This window comes from Boleophthalmus pectinirostris, unplaced genomic scaffold (genome assembly GCF_026225935.1).
Source record: "Boleophthalmus pectinirostris isolate CB_2022bp ecotype Guang Dong unplaced genomic scaffold, ASM2622593v1 HiC_scaffold_19, whole genome shotgun sequence".
NCBI lineage: Eukaryota > Metazoa > Chordata > Actinopteri > Gobiiformes > Gobiidae > Boleophthalmus > Boleophthalmus pectinirostris.
The window spans coordinates 18,979,575-18,993,139 of NW_026571140.1; the positions used below are offsets into that span (position 1 = coordinate 18,979,575).

General features: G+C 40.6%; 1 protein-coding gene across 1 annotated transcript in view; it reads right to left on the bottom strand.

Moving 5' to 3' along the window:
- The window catches only part of insyn1 (inhibitory synaptic factor 1), a 30,549-nt gene extending 21,490 nt beyond the window's left edge, over positions 1-9,059 (bottom strand). Inside the window, exons 1-2 of the mRNA XM_020941314.2 lie at positions 8,703-9,059; positions 6,740-8,318 (exon numbers count right to left, since the gene is read on the bottom strand). Coding sequence (XP_020796973.1) covers positions 6,740-6,883 — 144 coding nt within the window. The 5' untranslated portion in view covers positions 6,884-8,318; positions 8,703-9,059. The remainder of the gene's footprint in view (positions 1-6,739; positions 8,319-8,702) is intronic.
- Between the last annotated feature and the right edge of the window lie 4,506 nt (positions 9,060-13,565).

A 13,565-nucleotide genomic window follows, 5' to 3' on the forward strand; every position in this document is an offset into this window, starting at 1 on the left:
TTGTGAGGCTGTGTGTGAGGCTGTGTAGGGCTGTGTGATCTAAATTTAAGGCGAGTGCATTTTAATGGACAGGTAGCTGAAGTGGCCTCACTGCTTTCTTGTTTAGGTGAAAGCTCAAGAGTCAGGGCTGCAGCACATCTCTTTAGGTCTCCTCATGTACAGTATCCTTGCATTTCAAGTTTTAACTTAAATCTGCACAAGTTGACTAAACGGTAACATGCACATGCATTTAGGCTTAATGTATTGTACAAAATCTTTACAACATTTAAATGTGGATTTCTCTGAAAATACCGGTCCTATCAACATGCAATAATACCCTGCCCTTTATGTCTAATAAGATAGAAGAACAAATTGAAAATCAAGATTGATCAATATTGCCCAGCCCTAGTTGTAACCCATAATTAGTTTGAAGTCTTTGAAAGTTCCACCTCCTCCCGAATTCATTCAGTAAGAGAGATCCCAGATTTAATTTGTAGAACTCAAATCTCTAGTGCTACACATATCTGGCTTCTGCCAGGTTACAACTTCAGTAAAAAAACTGAAGATACTGAAACTTGCCAGTTGAATCTAATTTGAATCAGTGTTCTTGAGAAGAGTACTTACAACTTTAACAAAAGAACAAAACTAGTCCTATGCTGCCCCTGTCATTGAAAGGGGGCAGACCAGCTATAATCAGATCATATCAATTTATGTATTTTCTTGTGGTACTTCTTGTGAGTCAGTGGCTATGAAGAGCTAATGAATAGCCAGCTGTCACCCTCACTGACTACAGTGTGCGTTGACACAATGAAATGATGTAGCTATTCTTAGATGCTTGGTTGTGCACTTCGACAGATCCCATTTTTCACACCATTAACTATAGCCTACTGGTTTTATTCACAGAGATAAACCAAAACAATCCCAAACACACCCACGAACCAACACAATTGCAACAACTGATCCCAGCTGTTACGCCAAGTCTGTCACAATCCTGTGCAAAGACAAAACTATTATCTCCATTCTTGATCATTAATTAACATTTGCATTTAATCTCAGCACAAAACATGATTAATGCTTCATAGAATCTTAAGTTATGTATAGTCCACAAGTAAGAACAGCCTCTCATTCACTCCAGATCTGGTGAAGGTAAACTACTGTAACCAGCCACAGCTGCCCTGGGGTAGACTGCCAGAAGCATGGCTGCTAATCATTACATTCACTTCATTCACCCACTGACTGCACTGCCCATAGAATGGCTTACTTTTTTGGGCTTTAAAAGTCCAGCTATAGTCCTTACTTTAGTTACTTTTAGTTATAAATTATTTCGTCCATCACAGCTATCATAGCTAGATTGTCTCATATTTTCTCATATATCACTCGATATATCCAGAATGACCAGATGTCATGCAATTGCAACATTAAACATCAATTCCAAAATCTATGTTTGGCCATAGAATACAAATACAAATGTAGATGATGAGTAGATGTTTTGGCTGTAAAACAATTGATGTGGCATAACTGGAACATTTTTGAATATTTTCCTTAGCAGTGTTCAAAATCTCATTATAGTGCAGAGTTCGCAAAGGGAGGCACAGCAAAGGCCCCCTAATCCAGTGGGTCTTACTGGCATGATGGACTAGTCAATATTCCTTTCCTGCATACTAAACAAGCTGGATCTCCATGCCAGTGCTAGGTAAAAGAGACTCAGGGGAACGCTTTGCTTGGTGCAGTTCTATTCTCTTCACAGCTCTCAAGGTTAGATGCTGCTGAAGTTTTAACCCATTGTTTACTGTCACTTTATCTTTTAGCTCTCTTTGAATCCATTATGTTGCTATGCAGATATGTTTTCATCTTCATCATTTGCCAATATGGCCATCATGTAGTAAACCATCTGCCACTAAGCATACAGTAAATTGCATATTTTTACAATTTTATATATATGTATATATATGTATATTGTATATCCAGACTTTGAGTTGATGAAATCGCATAAAACATATGCCCCTAAACATAGTAATTCCTTAGTGTCCTTATTATGGGCAGATAAATTTGTGCCAATGCTGGCCTGATTTCTGTTCATTATGGTGCAGGCATAATCTCAGGTGTTGAGATGGCTGTGTTTTGTTGCTTCAATATAGCACTTTTATAGTCTATTGTTTATAATTTCTGAGTAACGAGAACTCAGCTGGAGTCACGTCACCAAGTTTAATTTAGGAATTTAATTTCCACACACAAAGGAGGTCAGGCAAGGAGGACCAAACTGATGGCAGGCACGGCGGGCGGGTGCTTGTCATTTCTTTCAAATGTCGTTTAATGAGATGAGAGCCTTTGGCTCCATATGTCCGGCTGAAGGGGACTTGGTGAGTGAGGGAGCTTTCAGCTTTGCTCAGTTCAGTCATTGTCTTTCAAGGAAGTTGGACAAAATTTCACGCTCATTTGGGGAATCATGTTTTGCGGAAGATATTGTCTTATATCATCATAAACGTAAATGGCTTTCTGTAAAACCATGGGCAGCAGCACAGGTTATGAATATGCACCTGTTATATCCTCAGGTATTCAGTGTTTGAGCCCGTGGGTAAGACACTTAACTTCACATTGGCTACTCCACATACAAAAGCCCTCTATTTGTTTGTATGTTCTTTGGCCACACCTGCACTTATTTTCTTACATTTTATGTTTTCATCAGCTTGTTACCAATGACAAAATTAAGATCCCAAAATTGCACTTTCTAATGTGGATGCTGTGTTGCCAATAGTGTCTTTCCCTCGTTAGTGATTAGAACGTGCCCCTCCTGGTTAGATATTGAACTGATCTTACGAGGCACTTTTCTGCTACTTGCTCAGCTCAGCAGCAGGCTCAGCGGGGATACTCACAGAATGATGGTATACAACCTCTGCGGAGTGAAATGGCGCTTTGATTTTGGTTTTTGGTCTCCCATGGGTGGCCTCTGTTAGATTTGATACTGATTAGGTGGAAAGCTAAGCTCAATGGCAGTGTGTGACTGTGATTTCCCATCAACATGGAGGTGTCAAAACTGGTTTGGGTCTTATAATGGAGAGGCACCAGTGACCTGCGGGCTGGCTGACAGGCCGACTGATCTGAATCCAGCTGTTTGTGTTTGGAATACCTAACCTCCAGGCACAGTGAAAAACAATGCACCATTTAGGCATAACTCACACATGAAAGAGAACCATGCTGTAGTAAATGTGAATAGCACTTCTTTGAAAGACTCCATTTTAGCAAAAAGTACATTGGATTTGACAGCCACCGATGGGAATGTGAGGTGGCTATTAGGTGATAAAAGGGAGTGGAATTGACCAGTCCATTTGTGCCAGGCTGTCTGCACGGAGGAAGACTGAGTAGACTGAATAAGGTTGGTTTTGCATATTTATTAACATGCAAGTGAGCACAAAGTTTCCCAAATTTTGAGAGAACAGTCAGAATGATTCAGCCCAGGTTTAATCCTGTTGGGGCTGCAAGATTAATCGCAATCAAATCAATATCGCTGTAATTTTAAGTATCATAATTTCCTCCACAGATATCAAAAATATCCCATCTTATTCTGCATGGAAACTGCTAACCCTGTTGTTTAGATCTGTGCAAACGTGTTCTGAACAGTGATTAAGTGTTTTCGTTGATTCTTCGGAACATGTTTAAAATATTAACTTTAAACTGAATCCTATTACTAAAACAAAAATCTCAAATCTAATTGGAACCACAATGCTTGTCAGAAACATGGCAATTAGATATTTTTCCCAAATCGTGCAGCCCTAAGTCCCGTCATAGTCCATTACTTATTTCCTGGCAGGGTTGTAGGGCAGGGGGCAGTAAAGGATACACTTGCCCCTGGGCCCCGTACAGGCAGCCAATCCTAAATCAGTAAAAGCCTGTGGGTTTGTGTCTTGAGGAAAATACATTGAATCAAAAGTTGTAATCAGTCATAATGTGGGGAAAAAATGTTTTGTCATATGCTGGTTCATTGTTTAAACTTATAAATCCTGGACTTTTAATATAATGTTTACTCCTTTATTTTGTCCATATTCATCCTGTTATTGCTGTGGAAATTTTACAAAGGAACAAATATTATCCCGAAACCTTGAAAATGGTACTGCCTTGTCCAGTCTGCAAATAAATAAATCTGTTTGCCAATACTTTCTCTAACACAACATTTCTAGATACAAACATTCTTCCTAGCTCTGCCTAGTGGTGAGTCTGTCTCCAGTACATGAGCAGTTTGTGCAAGCCTCTGCGTCTGACTGATGGATGCCAGTGTGCAGAGCGTTATGTACTCTGCTGCTGATAATCGGTCTTTGTCCGGCCAATACTTGCTCCTCTTTTCATTTGGAGCTTTAATTTGACAAGTTCTGATTGCCTTCCTGTGTTTGCTTGTCTTGTGCCGCGGTGGGGATGTGCAGCTTTGTCTACTCAAGGGGAGCGCCTGCATAATAACTCCATCCACATAATAGCAGTCCATTACTCTTGTTACTGTACTCTGTGCGGCCAATCTACATTTTACGTCAATTTTCATCTATCGTTCTCCTTGATGTTTTTGTTCATTCTACTTTGCGCACATCTCAGTCTAACATGGTAAGTACACAAAAATGCTTTCCAGAGTCAGGAGTCTGGAAAATGTACTAAAAAAGTGCTGCATTTATTACAGAATATTTGGCTTGTTCCTATGCTCCAAGTGGTAATTTTTGGGGAATTAGCAGCAGTGAAGCTATCAGGCTCCTCATCAAATAAACAAGTTCAAGTATTACAGGACAAATTATCTATGTTGTGTCCTAGAAATCAATGAGCAACTACCCACTGACAAATTCTTTAATACTTATACATTTTCCATCACCAAATACATATCTTATTGGTTAATGGCTTTACCTAAGTCTAAAAGCTGTTCTATAAATAGACTAGCTCATAATTTCCATTCCATGTGTTGCTGTCATTTTCTGCACAAAACTGCATTGAGCTGTAACATGCTGTAGGCGGGGGATATTTTGAAAACATATATTCTATGTCAAGGGTCACGTCATGTTGTGGAATAAACATGTTGAAATCAGCTCACACTTACTGCAATGTGCAGTATTGCATGTCCTGGGGCAATGTAGTCAATCCCCATTGATATTCGTTTTGTCAGATTCTTTCGCATTGTAACTTTATTTGTGCTGTATATACAGTATATATACAGTCTGCATATATTTGGGTTACTAACAACGTATCACAGGGATCACGTGTGATAAAGTTGCCACATAATTGTGCACACATGTGGAAATGATCTTTTGATCTTTGTGAGATTTTTTCCCCTTTGTTTACATTGGGCTTGAACACCTCTGGAGAAGTCGTAATTCAAAATATCTGTGACAAAATGACAGAAAAAATATTAACTGAAATAATAATTTATAACAATGTCAAACTCATGTATTGTATTTTAGCAATTGTGTCTTCTCCCACCCCTACCATATAGTCATAAGTCTTTTCTGTTATTTCATTACTTCATTCTCACAGCAATTCATCATTAATTTATGTGACATTTACTGTCTGTTTTGCTGTGGCCAAGAGACTTTATGGAACATTAGGCTTTCAAGTATTTGATTCCATTCTCATCACCCTTTGCCATATTGTGCCATCTCACAGGTCACTTAATTGCAGGATATTGATACTCCATTACGACTGTCTAAGCAGCTCACATTGTTCTTAACCAATTCAATATACAGTGTGTGATGGTGCCCTCCTAAGAAAAAAAAAAACAGGACATTTGTACCACTGCACGGAGACCTCTCTAATGGGGTCTGGGATAAGAATGGTAATATGCGTTTGTGCTGGCAGAGGCGCTGGCCGTGTTTTTGTTTATAAATAGCTCCAGCCTGCATTATTCCACTTGCGCTTGTCCCATAATCATCAATCATTGGTGCACACGGGCCCCGCTCCTCGCACTCACCAGAGGAGCTGCTGTCTCTGGTGCTTTGCCCTTGCACCTCAAACAGAGCAAGAACATAAAGTAGGGAACAGTGAGGAGCACGATAGCCCAGACAGAATGGCAGGGATTGTGGTGGTGATAGAGTGAATTATGGCATTTTCAGCAGCTCCTCTTGAAAGCCTAAGCTGGAGGTCATTTTTATGCACCAACATCTGGTACTCAGCTGTCACAGGCTGCCTTTGCTCTGGTCATGTCAGATCAAAACCATGGGAGAGGGTCTTATAGCTTTAAGGGAACTGCAGTGGTAACAATTGGAATAAAGTAATAAGGATCATTCTCTGCCACACACATACTACTCCTGTATCTATCTAATCTAGTGTAATTATCATCCATCACACATACTGCAGCATCATTGAAGGCATCCTCTCATGAACATCAGTGCCATATGTTCTCTCTTTTGTGGTGTGTAACTGTGCGCACAGTCGAGCCTGCTGGTGTTACTATGGCAGTGGCAAAAATGCACAAGAAATTGAGCTGATTTTTAACAAAATGATTATGTAACAATTGCACTACAAATTCTTATCTCTGCCTGATGCTTTTCAATAGCTTTCCACTTCAACAGCACCTCCCACAAGACTCCAATGCATACATGAAGGACATTCATAAAAACTGGGTGATGTGCTTAAGAGGCAATCTAATTTATACATGGTTCTAAAAATTGCCTAAATTAAACTTTAATTAAAAAGTAAGCTTTCAGTATTTTGCCCGCAACATCTTCCCACATAGATTTTTATTTCACAAATCCCAAAAGCAAGCTAATGCACATGCAGCACCATAAGAGCTCACCTCCCGGAGTTCCTTGGCCACATCCTTAAGCTCCTTGAGAATGCCTTCCAGCTGATCGATCACCATCTTCATGTGGCTGCGGATGCGTTCTCTCGGGCTGGGGGTCTCAGAGGTGTCCCGGGCCGGAGCTCTGCTGAGGGACATCCTTTACAGGGCAATGTGGGGCCAGTGGCCGATAGGCTGAGGGCGTGGGGGAGCCGAGTCGGGGTCCATGTCTTTGGCTACAGGGAGCCTCAGTGCTACTGATCCGAACAAGGGCCCCAGCCACGCAGGGAGAACTCAACATCTTAAAAGCACCTGGGCTGCCCAAACACCTTGCCTGGCCCGCACTGTCGGCACCTGCTCACACTCGGACATCCATGCCTTTGGATAGATGCTCGCAGAACGGAGGTCAAAAAGTGCATGGGGGAAATGGAATACAGTAAATCCATGGAAAACAAGGAAGCAAATATACAAGGGCTCAAAGTAATATGGGGCTCTTACATAATCATGTTCAGCCGACTCATCTCCTGTCAGTGTTTAAAACTCTTCCCCAGTAGAAGCTGATTTAAAATAGGCTCTGTCAAATGAGGGGAAAGGCCCCTTTTGTCTGTCATGTAGGATTTATTTTACCTGTTACACACAGTGACATGATGCCCTGGTAAAATACAAAACAGGCTCACGTTTGGCCTTTATTAAGGACGCTATTTTACATTTAAATATAAAAATAGAGTGCTTGCAATTGCTCAATAATGAAAATAATTATCTTTTACATTGTTGGTGGCCAGAAGGGACTTTTAACTAACTATAGTCCCTCACATGTGGCTAGTAATGATTTGTAGGAAAAGGTAAATCCTGTGTGAAAAACAGGTATTCCTCTTGGATGACTCTTTTTAGAGGTATACAAGTGAAAAAGCTTTAGAAGAGGAAATTAACTCTGCTTTTCAACCGTTTCTTTGCAGCTGATGACTTAATCATGTCCTTCACTTCATGTTCATGAAAGAAATACAAAAGTAGGTGGACAGCTCCCACAATCTTCCCACACTGCAGTGCTAATTCCAGGTGACATGGATTCCGGATTAATAGAAAGCAGCACAATGTGACAAGTAAGAGAAATTTGCAGAGGAATAAAAGAATCATTGAGTTTACGCCAGACCGTAGTAAGAGGCTGGAACAAGCACCTTTATGTAGAAACTGGGTTGACTTGTGAAGTGCTGCTCTTCAAGTCCTGTCAAAGATGCTGGCCCACGGCAGTCTAAAGGGGTGTGCCCCAAAAATCAAAACAAAAAAAAACAAGGGAACAGACTCAAGAGAAAAAGAAGATTCTCTTCTCTCCTTCAGTTGTTGCTAAGGGAACCCGGTCTGCCTCCTTGTGCTGTGATTGGATAATTATTTTACTTCTTTTCCATGTAGGTAATGTATTTCTCTGCGGGCTTCTTTCAGAGTGGCTGAAAGCTGCGTGCCATCCAGTAGCATGAAGTAAATCCCATGAAATCTTCCCAGAGGAGCCTTAGTGAACGAGCTGGGAGGAGAGACGAATTCTCATCGAATCCAGGGCGATGCCACTGCCACTGGTCTGCTGGCCAATCACACATGGTACCTGGATCAACAAAAGCACACAAAAAAATCACTTATTCCATCATGTGTCCTTCATTTCCCCAACACCTCTCTTTCCTCTTCCCCTGGCTGAGCAAACGCAGCGAGTCATGAGACTGACAGGAAGTAATTGCGTTGATGATTTTGATCCTCTTTTAAACTCAGCATCACTTGTGTGACTTTGCTGTTGCTATGCCTATATCTCATCCACACAGAGAGGATCAGTGCTGCCCCGTATAACACGCCGCTTCTTTAGCAGTCCCTCGCTCACACACGCACCAACATCTTGTGTCCGCCTCATTCGCTCTCTCCTCTTGTCTCACACACACACGCTCTGTCTTGCTCCCTCCAGCCCTCCCTACCTCTCCTTCCTTCCTCCCCTACTTACTGTCTTGACTGAAGCTTCTATCAGCGAGCTTCTTTCACTTCGTGGCTCAACATCGGAGGTGCGCAAGTGGAAGATGAGCAGAAGATGAAGAACAGTCTTGATAGTCGAGATGCTTCGAAGAAAGCTGGAGGTGACTAAGAGATAGCCTTGTTTTTTGGCAGGGGGGGGATGAGATGCTACATCCGTTACTCTCACTCAGTTTAAGTGTTGGGCTGGAATGGAGCCTGCCGTCATCGCCCGTCAGAAGGCGTCAGATGGAGAAGTGTGACAGCGGTGAGGAAGTGAACGCTGCGTGATTCATTGTACTGGATGACAGCCTCCCCTCTCTCTCTATCTGCCCTGTCACCCCCACGGTCCCGCTGGTTGGGTCTTTCCCTTCGTCCCCACGCGTGCGTTCCCCGGCGCGCTCTGTGCCTCCTCGCTGACTGGCGGATGAAGGGAAGCTGATGCCAGAGTTTATTGTGGAGCTCGGGCTGCTGCCAGCTCCACTGGGCTGTGTGCTGTGCTGTGCGGAGGAGGGGCCTGGTGTGTTAAAGGAACAGTGTAGTGCTGAGCGCTCCCTCCTCTCGCCTTATTCCTCTCCTGTGCTGCTGTGCCTGGACTCCACTACCTCACTCTTCAGTGTTTGTCACAGTTCTACCAAGGGTGTTACCTTTGCTTATATCAAGGGACATGGTGTACTAAAGTCCCTGTAAGGTGCATTCTGAATGTATGTCAGAATCGTGTTTGATGGCAAGTGAAAGAACTGGGAATGGAGATACACATGCCTTTTTTCTTTAAGCATATTATAGGCTTTGCACAAAATAACAACAGTCAAAATATGTTCCATCTTAAGTTAATTCAGCTATAGCATGTGATGGCATTTTTGGCCTATTAAGGGATTTGGCAGCCCCTGCACACCCTGAAGTCCAGCGCATCTCTTAACATATTTATGTCTGCTTGTTTCAGAATTTCTTCTAGCTGTTTAAGCTCAATATGAAAGATTTGTAATATGACAATATCAGTAGGATTATAGCATTGATTTAGAGCATTCTCTGTGTGCCTGAATCTGGTCTTCATCACATGTTACGTGTGCAGTCTTGTGTTGTGTAGTGTGGAGACTGCAGATGGGACACACTGCCACATGGCTAGTGCAGCAGTGCAGAGCCAACAAGCTCCTCAGTAAATACTCTTTACAGGAAACAGGTGTCCTTCAACACATTTTTCTGCAGCCTTTTCTCAATTTCTTTCAGAAACTGTTGCAATGTTTAACAGCATGATATTATTTTGTGACACTTCCAGGCCATTTCTTGGATGGTACTGATTTATCTAATAGAGCCATTCTATGAATGTGCATGAAATGACCTCTGGCTGACGAGATCCAGGTGCAGAGTACAGATAGCACAGTGTCAGTGATGCCTTTACTAGAAAGCATGTGAATTATATTCCTGTAAAATATACAGTCACAGTTCAGACTTTTAACTGAGGAGTAGCCTGAGGTGGTGTTTTCTTTGTCCTTTATTTTTGGGTGGGTCCTGCTGTTTACTGGGATAGTTAGTAGAATATAATAGAACTTCCATTGGGCACAGAACAAAAGCAATGGATGCCTCCTTCATTATGTTTCTGTGAATGCAATGTGTCAAAAAGGTCCCAGTTGTTTTTTCCGTCTGAAAATGTGTTTTAGCAATAGTGATGTTGAGTATAGTACATAATTGAATTGGATAATGACAACATTTGTAAATAATGATATGTACTGAGTACATGAATCTGAATTGAGTATGTTTCTGCTCATTTGTTCCAATGCAATATAATGCATACCTGTTTTACAGTGAATGCGCTTCTCCAAATTGCTTTTCTTTCATTTGAATCAGTTTATAGCCAGAGAGAGAGATTATTTTTGTTTCCTTTTGATATTTGGCAAAATGTACTAATACATCAGTTGAACAATCAGTGCAAGATTATAATTAGCCTGCTATAGCCTCAAAATGTCATTACTTTACAATATGAGCCAATACTTCTTATACAATACATCAGCCTTACCTCTGCATTAATTAGCTCCCATTCAGTCAGTCTTCAATACCCTTAATCCTCATTACTACTTAAAAAAACTGCTTTCTCTCAAGAGCCATTTTTGTTAGATGTTGCACTTTTATTCTACACAGACATTGAATCCAATTAAAACCATGTTCCTCAGCCATCTTTCATAGCCTTGTTTTGATCTTATGGGCCCAACCCACCATACCTCATATAGCCCTCTTCAGTTGTAATAATATACATTCCAGGTGTTTATTTATTATCCTATTATCTTGAAAGTATGAGGACACAGTATTAAAAGTAGCCTAAAGATTAAAAGGCATTACCACTCTTCATTAATAAGAATAATAAAGAACAGCATTATTTATCATTTTCTGAGATAAAAAAAAAAGTGTCCCTTTTCTATTCTATGTATTGTCTTTGTGCATTGTGGGTTTCTGACATCAAATTCTGCTTTATGCATTTGTCTAATCCATGGTTAATCTGTTGTGCTACCCCTCTCCTGCCCATTATGTGGCACTGTAGTGCAGTTCTGACATCACTGCCTTAACACCATAAATTCCTGAATGTGGACTCAGTGTCCAGGAAGACACTGTAGAAAGGCAACGTATTTAATTATTGCACTAAAATGTTGAAAGTGAGATACACTGAAAGAGTTCTTATATGCACATGAAACAAAGGATTAATCAAAGTGTATAATGCACATTTGCATAAATAAATGAAGAGCACTCACATTCAGACATGATGTATTTAAAACTATCTTCTATAGGCCTACTGTACCGTCATTATTTCCCTTGATTACATGCAGTGAGTTTTACATAATCCATTCACTGACAATGCCACAACCGAATTTTGGGCTTTCATTTCAATAGACCGAACCAATTCAGTTGACATCTGGCATATTTAGTATTCATGACCAAGTGTGTAAATGTTGGTGTGTTTTCCATTGTGCCCTTGTGTAGATGAGCAGACAGGGGCCTTTAGTGCGGCCTCTCTGTCCTCTTACCTCTCCCTTGACCCTGTGATATTTCCTGTGTATGGCGCGTGTGCATTTGCATGTTGTGGTTGCTCTCTGTGTTAGCACTCATGTAGCATGCAGAAGAGCAGACGCTGTCTCACACCATAACACCCTGTGACGGATCACTGCTTTTACACAATGAAATGAAGCTTAAGTGTTTGATTGATTTCTCATTTACTTTCCTCAGCAGGGCCAGTAGTACAGTGGGAGCAGCGGGTCCCACGACCACACAGGTCAGTGTTCATTTGAAAGAGTGGCCCTTTGTCATATTCAGGACATACTTTGAGTTAGAATTACTCTTTGGTCCTCTGCCAGTTTTTTATGGAGCTATGTAAGCCACAATCATTTGAAGAATAACATGGTAGGGGAAAGGATGAATGTGAACCCAGTAGAGCTACTTGATGAGTAAATACTTTCATTCAATACATTGTATTAACTTATCCAGGAGATGAGGTTATGGGTGGCTGAAGGTGTCCATGAGCTTTAAATAGGTTGCACTTACAATACAATATAAGTTTTAGGAGCATTGTTGCATGATTTTAAGAGTTAAATTTAGTTGTGCAAAAAGATTTTTACAGAATGAAACTGCAACTACAACTGACCAGGATAAAAGGAAAATAAAAATGTTGGTATAAGTTAACCTAATGACACACTATCTTGTTAATGACAATGCACAAGTTGAAAGATTTCACACTATCTGAGGGATAGTGGTTGCCCTTATAGGGCAATGTCTCTGCAGTATTTATTTGCCACTGAGGAGAATGGCCTATATTCCACTGCACAAGGTAATTGAGCATTAGGTAAGAGCTGTGCATATTAAATCTGATGAAGCATGCAGTGATGAGGTTATATGTATGTTAGCCAGAGGGAAATCACACTGACTGGAAGTCATTAGTATGTAATGAATGGCCATAATACAATAATCAAGCCACTGGACAGGCACATATAAGGTTATAGTTCATTCATTAGACTGTGAAAGTCAAAATGGAACCGCTTAAAGCTAATATGCATGTGGAAGGGAAATGTTCAGGGATATAAAATAGGGGTTTGCGTATAAGAGAATGTGAATATGAATAAAATCTATAGAGTCATTCAAACAGCTTAAGTACACTTAAAAGAGCAGCACAATTGGACATGTCGCCTCTTATATAAGCAGATATTAAACTGTGTTCTTTATATACACAAAGTGCAGTCTTTATCAAGATTACCTAATATATAATGGAAGTAATGAGAATATTTATTTAATGCATAATGTTTTGCATTAGGTGATATCAATACATTTGCACATGTGCCACATACAGATCACATGTCCTAAATTGCACATACATTATCATCCCTCTTAAAATGACTTCCGGTTCCCCAATCTTAACACCCTACAGTGTAAACCTTAAGCACTAGAAATGCTTATGTGAATGTGAGATATTAAATTATTCAGATCTGTTTGCAGTTTAAGGAAAGAAATCCATTCAGACAAAGAAGACTAAACAAGTGAGAGTGAAAATATGAATATGAAAATGTTCTGTGATCAAGGGTCTGAATTATTTAGCCTGACCCTGATGCATACTGTCACTCTTGTCTCTTAGCCAGAGGCTCGCCAAGTTTCCTGCTCAGTGCTGTGGTCACATATTTGGACAGACACAATAAGAAGCTATTTTGGTAGCATTTTTCGATTTTTGTGTATAAGTATGCATTACTAAAAATAAGTTGATTATTCCAGTTGATCACTCCTAATTACAATTATTTCCTTGCGATCTAGCTCTAGTCCAGCTATCACTGAGAGGGACAAAATGTCCTGAATCGTCAAAACGTTTTAAATTAAGTACAGTGTAATA